This window comes from Lactuca sativa, chromosome 4 (genome assembly GCF_002870075.4).
Source record: "Lactuca sativa cultivar Salinas chromosome 4, Lsat_Salinas_v11, whole genome shotgun sequence".
Taxonomy (NCBI): domain Eukaryota; kingdom Viridiplantae; phylum Streptophyta; class Magnoliopsida; order Asterales; family Asteraceae; genus Lactuca; species Lactuca sativa.
In genome coordinates, this window is record NC_056626.2 from 217888631 (window position 1) to 217895703 (window position 7073).

General features: G+C 35.8%; 1 protein-coding gene across 1 annotated transcript; it reads right to left on the minus strand.

Annotated features, from left to right (window-relative positions):
- Positions 1 to 3390: 3390 nt before the first annotated feature.
- On the minus strand, positions 3391 to 6324 carry LOC111893475 (protein CANDIDATE G-PROTEIN COUPLED RECEPTOR 7-like). Its single transcript, XM_023889529.2, has 4 exons — positions 6259 to 6324; positions 4147 to 4494; positions 3572 to 4051; positions 3391 to 3468 (listed from the first exon to the last, which is right to left on the minus strand). The coding sequence occupies exons 1-4, from the start codon at positions 6322 to 6324 to the stop codon at positions 3391 to 3393; spliced, it is 972 nt and encodes a 323-aa protein (XP_023745297.2).
- Between the last annotated feature and the right edge of the window lie 749 nt (positions 6325 to 7073).

The window sequence follows — 7073 nt, forward strand, 5'->3', positions numbered from 1 at the left end:
CAGATAACAAATACTAGATAGCTAGGTCGTTTGTAATCCACGACTAATCTTCCGTCTGAAAGCTTGTCTAATGATCCCCTGAGAATACATGTAAGTTTGAGGGTCAACACAAAGGTTGGTGAGCGTTACAGGTTTTATGTTAACCACAATAATACTTTTTAAAAGTCCAAAAAGTATTTTCTTTGTATGTATAACAACAGTTAAGTTTGCAATGAGTCTTTAAAAGCCAAAATGTATGGTTTGTATAAGTAAATCCATAAAATTGTGTTTGTAATGAATCTTACAAAGCCAAAACGTTATGTTTCATAAGTAATTCCATACTTACAATTGTTTTGAAAGAGACCAAGACCATGGTTGTATGGATAAGGGTAAACATACATACAAATATACAAATAAAGTCATCTGCCAAGTTTGTACTTAACAATCGCAGATACGATAAACGGATAAACGACAAGTATATTTGATAAACGTATACGTAAAAGTGTACGGTGCTTGCTTAAATAGTTGATAAAACTTGGGATAGTCTACACAAGCACATATAAGAGTCTAAGATACAAGTTCTATAACTTGTATAAATATATAAACTTATATATTTTTGTGTATCTACGAGGTATATTGAAACTACCAAGTTGATAACCGTCTATATAGTCATAACACATTTGTAGTCGGAATGTATATGTTATTTTTACTAGTTATGTTATTTTAACAACATAACATATGTAAATATTCATGTTTAAAACAATTTTGTTTACTTATAACATATAAGTATTTAAACAAATATTTCACAAGCTTGAAAGTTGTTTACACAAAATAATGATAATTCATGTGTATTTTGTATGATAAGTATGACTTAGTACACGTACTACCATGTACAGACGAGGGTCAGACATGAAACACCAGAGGGAAGGATCAGTTTAGCATTTAAGCCGTTCTGAAATCCAACAACCCTATGCGGCCCTTCAAAGCAGATTCTCCGTACCGTAAGTAGTAAAGTAGTAAGTAATATTTTTGTGCCATTTTTGTTGCATAAAAATGATGATGTTTTTTGTATAAACAATGCATTTAGAAATATATATATATATATATATATATATATATATATATATATATATATATATATATATATATATATATATATATATATTACAAGTAGTGCATGTATCCCCCCCCCCCCCCCCGACAATATGTAAAAGTTGGGTCGTAACACTCACTTTAATGTACGGTTATTGAGTTTCGAGTATTGGATGCGAGAGCCGGGATGTATTGTTGTGAATTTGAAATTCCAAGATTAGCTTAATTTTGATTATGGGAGAGGTGATAGGAGGATCCTATGATGATGGGAGACATCCAAAATGTCAGAAATTTCGAGGTGCAAAAGATTTGAGGCTTGTTAAAAATTCGAAAGCTATAGGAATCCAAGGTGAAAAATGATCCAAAATTGAGAAAATCTGAAACTGGTGGTGAGGTTTGAAGTCAGTAGTGTCTGAAGCTGAAGCAGACAGATTCCGAATGGGGTCTGAATTCCGAAGTGTGCAGAAATCTGAAGTTGAAGAAGTCCGAAGCTTGTTGGGTTCGAAGTAGAAGGGGATTTGAACCTGATAGAATTTCAAAGTTGAAGAGGGAAATTCCGAAATTGGAACAAATTCCGAAGTTGGCAGGTTGTTCTTGGTTTTCTTCTTTTATTTCGAGCTAATTTCAACAAAGGGAAAGGTAGGATGATGTTGGTGTTTAACGAAGAGATTATAAGGGTTGTATAGGGTGGTTTTTTTTTTGTGTCACTAAGAGAGATAGAAAGTATAAGGAGGGAGAGATTGCAAGAGACTTGGGAGAGATTTAGGAGAGATTTATAAGAGGCTTGAGAGGTTAGAAAGAAAGGAAGAGATAGAGAGAGAAGTTAGTCATGTGGTGACAAAAGCAAGAGAGAAGCTGGTCACGTGGGAGAAAAGCTAGAGAGAAGCTGGACCTTTTTCTTCTTCAAATCCTACTGTATCCTACCTAAAAGTTACACCTTGATTAATGGCACAAAAGCACACATAATCGGGTGCGTCGGGATCCGAATGTCGAGAATATTTTTCCAACGTACCGATAGATTGGATTTAATTCCAAGATTCAAAAACTCAAGCAGACTAATTTTTGGGGTTACGGAACTCCGGGAAATTAGCTTTGAAGTTTTGTGTCTAAACGGCTCACGGTGTTCGTTTTCGCGACTTTTGTAAATATTGTTGCTAAAAATATTTTTAGTATGAAATTAAATAATAGATTATAGTCTGATTTCAAAAATGTTCTAAAAAATCTCATCAGTAATGCTTAAGTGTCTCAACGGTGTGAAATAATTTACTTAGAACAGGTAAAACCAGTGTTATATCGGTTTGACTTCTTAAAACTGTCGTATCTTTTGCATACAAACTCCTTTTTAGACGTTCTTTATATTTTTGGACTCAGGGAAACACGTACTATGAGACTAGAATAATTTCTTCGCTTAAAATAACTTTTTACAAATTTTCAGTTTTGCAGGCATATTCCAAAGGTTATAGTTTGTGCGGTTTGATTCGTTATACATTTGAAAGTGTGATATCATCTGGTATCGTATAATAGTTAGAATAAACTTACTTGTCCTTCTTAAGATGCAATAAAAATCAGTAATTCGGATTAACATGAGTTTCACTATCAATTGGTCGGCTATAATTTTTGCCCTAAGTTCCAAGATGTCATAGATTTAAATACACAAAAGAGTATTCTAGCCTAGTGGTAGAGTTGTTTCTTAGAGCTGTTGTTTTGCGAGGGTTCAAATCTTTTCATCTTCATTGCTTCACATTCTAGTCTATTCTTAAATAAATGACAACAAACTACCATGTCAACAAAAAATGAACAATACATGGCACGCCACCTAGTCATGTAATTGAAAGTTACTCGGGAAACCTTCTATAGGGGCTTTAATGAACCTAAAAGACTTCAAATGGTAAAAACAAATATCTTGAAAACTTAAAACTTAAACGGCTTTTTGGCTATTTTAATATGTTTTGGTTTTAAATCGGATGGACTTCATCTAATAAGGACAAAACACATACAATCCTCATCGGATTTTTAATCTGACAGCCCTTTTGGGTTTAAGGCCAAATCAGATGCGAGTTTCGAGTTCTCCATTGGGTTTGAAGATTTTTTCAACGCCTACGTGAACCACTCCATATATCCCAAGTTTCATTTGCAACAAAATAAAACAAAAATTGTTTGCTAGTTGCTATATTATATGATTTACATAACATTAAAAAACAAACAAATAAACCTATTTATGCATAAACTTAGTATAGATTGTGTCAAAAGGTGTAATAAAAGTTTGAATAAATCGGACGCAAAGCTAAAGTACCATACAAGTCAAGCTTGTCCATCAATCTACCACTTAAATGAGAGAACAAACATAAAAGTCGGACACAAAGCTTTTGAGACTTCTAAAAAAAATAATATATGAAGCTATGCCAAAAAAAAAAAAAAAAAAAGAAAAAAAAAAAAAAAAAAAAAAACTACCATGAACGAAAAATCAACAAAGGAGTCCTACGCCAAACTCCTCATCTACCATCCCAGTTGCCTTTTCATCTTCATCCGCCTCTTCGTCCTCACATGGCCGGAACAAGTAAAACATCACCATACAAAACACGAGACTGACGGTTTCTTCTGCCGCATTAATCATCCATGGGTTCTTGTAAACTACAAAGGTAGCGAATGCACTAACAATAATCCTCGTAAATAGCACATATGCAAAAACCAGCAACACAAATGATCCCAAGTTCGCCATATTTCTAGCAGCATTCCTGTCAGTCTCACAAGTCTTTTTCAACAAGATAAGTGACCCCACAAAAGGGATGAAAATAGCAAGGCAAAACACGAAATCTATAGAAATAAAATCCAACTGCCAATTATTCAACCGGTCTTCGTTATAAAGGCCGGTTACCCCTCCCTTGATAGAACATACATTAGCCAAAACTTGAAGTAAGATAACAATCAACAAAAACAGCTTTTCCTTTGCATGCAAAAAAGGGTTCCACAAACACCATCCCTACCAATTAACGCGATCAGGGTGTACAAAAGTACACACCTGACAACCTGAAATATGTAAACCAAGACATCCATTCCTTGACGAGTGCCGGTAACCTTCTGGTAATGTAGATCAGCCTCAGCACAGATAAAGTGTCCGATAGTAATAACAAGCAAAACACCCATTAGTAAATGAATCATGTGAAAACGACGCTGGTTCTTGACGCATACAGAGATCCAAAACCGTAGAAAACTGAGATAAAGAACCGAGAAGATGAAGTAAACAGACGGGAGGTGTGTTAGTCCAGCTGATAAATAGTCTTTGGTGGTGCCGTCATCCAAGTTGTAGAGCTCGGTGCGGCCGTCAATCGACACAAGGGATTGGCGGTTGCAGTTGGCGAAGTAGAGTGAATACACACCTTGAGATGACACTGGGTACGATGTGTTGAAAGAAGACCGGAGATTCTGGAAAGTGAAGAGGAGTGAGATGAATTTGTTATTCAGAACGCACAAACTAGGGTTTCATTTGAATTCGAGAAAGTATTCGTTTAGCAAATCATGCGAGAGAAGGAAGAAACCGATTCGTGAAGTATCGGTTTGCGATATAGAGGATGTGACAGATACGGACGATATTTCAAAGGAGACGTGACCGGTATCTGAAAATACGAACTCCGACAAGCGGATCTTATGTTGGCCACTGGATCTGATATTCAAATATATGATATCCGCCGCGGATGGTGCAATAAAGTGGAGGACGAGCAGGAGAACAACCATCATCATTCTTTTTAAACTCATCCTTTCGGATTCGCTGGTGGTTGGTGACGCCGAAGGAAGGTGAGAGTAACAGGATGAATGGTAACACCTCTTTATTTATAATTTATTTAAAGGAAAACTCTACAAAAACCCTACATATTATCCTTAAATGGTCAACAAAACCATTATGTTATCTTTAAATATTATTTAAAAATAACATGAGATAAATAATATATTTTTTTGTGTAATTTTAAATGTGAACTATGTTTACATATCTTCGGTTCGGTGAAACTTATTATTTTGAAATTTAAAAGTTTCTTTGTTATTTTTTTACAATTGTTTTCGAAAAATAATTGAAATAATTGAATTTTTTTATCATAAAATAATTCCACACTCCTCTTTTTACAGATATTCATTTTATTAAGCAGTAATAATAATATCAGAGAGTTTAATTCACCAAGAAAACAATGAGGACCATCAATTGTATTTTAATTTTATGTTTTTCATTTTTAGATCAAATTAGTACATCGTTTTCTCCAAATAGAATTCAAACACAATTATATTTAATTATAGAATTTTTAAATTCATCAATTATATTATCAATTAAAACATATCATTATATTTATATACGAGATATCAATTTCTCTGATGAATATTGTTTCTAATTTAATTCTCCTATTTATATCTTTTTGCTTTAAAATTCAAACCCATTTAGCTTTTTCATTATTTATTTTTTTTTTCTTTTTCTGAAAAAGCTCATTAAATAAGCATATACAATTTAATCTAATATGTAACATTTCGTTTATTAAATAAATAAATAGATAAAATAAATAAATGAATAGTAGCCCTAAATGTAGAATAATTTAGCAAGGCGTTGGTTTGGGAGAGGGGGGGGGGGGGGGGGTTAAAAAGACATAATTGAGAGTTTGGGGTTAAAATGTAATTTCCAGATTTATTTGTAAATAATTTTGAAGGTTGAGGGTTCTTTAGTTAATTATGGGTTTAATTTGAAAGGATTTTTGAAGACATGGGTTGCATGGTAACTATTAGGACTTAAATTGAAAGGACTTTGGAGTGATAGGGGCTAAATGGTAAATTTTGGATTTAATTTGAAAATTTTGGAGGAGGAGGGGTTGAACTCGAAAAAAGTGAAAAATGTTTGAAAGGATCACGGGTTTAGACTCGGGCCCCCTTCCTTTCCCTCTTCAGGATACTTCATCGGGTATCTTCAACCTTAAACCTAATATGATGCAGCAGCTTCCACCACCATGTGAACCCTCTTCAACCGTCACCGCTTAACGGAGATCGACTGCCACAGCCGCTGCCGGTAATACCTACTGCCAACGAAGCCGGAAGCCCCAGAGCCAAATCTCGCATGTCGCCTGAAGATCGTCGATGACCGAAGGAGGGCTGTATCGCTGTCGTGTGAGGGTCGTGAGTCAACCAGCATAACACGATAAGTCCACCACAACCTACCTTTTTCTCTTTCTCGTTCTTTTCCGTGAATGCGACGTCAGAATCGTCATTACTGTCAAGGGCCATCGTTTTTATCTTTTTTGGCGACATCTACCGCCTAGGCGGTGGCTATATGGGTGTGTATTCGAGCATGCTAGTTGCTTTTCATTATTTACGGTGTAGTATGCATGATTTTTGGCAGGAAACCCACCGCCACTACCATAAGGTGGTGGTTGCCACCGCTTGCTGCCGCCTACCACCGCATAGGTGGCTGTATGTATGTTGTTTGGTGTGTTTATGTGTACGTTTCCTTTATGATGGGTTGTTTATTGGGTGATTTGGTCGAAGAAAAGTCAAGGAAAACCACCACCACCACCGTAAAGTGGTGGCTGCCGCCGTGAGCTGTCGTCGACCCCCACCGCCCGGTGGCAGTGGGTGGTGCTCGACATAATGAAACCCGAATCATCCCTATAGTTTGATCTTGGACTTCATTGACTTGTGTTTGGGTTGTAAACCCTAATTAGGGTTTAGAAAACCCTAATTTTGGAAATGATAGTTTGGGATTTGCTGGGACCCGAGTTTGGACTATTAGATTGGAATTTTGAATTATGTCCAACTACATTGTATGAATGGCCTAGTGGAGTGATGAACTTAATGGGTTAAGTAAGAACACTTAACCTTAATCGTCATTTTATGTGAAAACCCAAATTATGATTGGGCTTCAAGTTGGGCCTTTCTTTTGGGCTTACGGGTTTGGATTCATCTTGGGCCATCTGACAGCAAGTATATGGACTACTATATTTGGATGGGCCTTAGGGTAAGGCCTATGTATTGGG

What these genes read in the sequence shown, in the direction of transcription:
- LOC111893475 (XM_023889529.2), bottom strand. Translation starts at nt 6,324, where the DNA reads ATGGCCCTTGACAGTAATGACGATTCTGACGTCGCATTCACGGAAAAG. An exon ending in AGAACGAGAAAGAGAAAAAG is followed by an intron (nt 4,495 to 6,258) that starts GTAGGTTGTGGT and finishes TTCACTTTCCAG; the next exon opens with AATCTCCGGTCTTCTTTCAA. An exon ending in ATGAAAAGGCAACTGGGATG is followed by an intron (nt 3,469 to 3,571) that starts GTAGATGAGGAG and finishes TTTTTGGCATAG; the next exon opens with CTTCATATATTATTTTTTTT.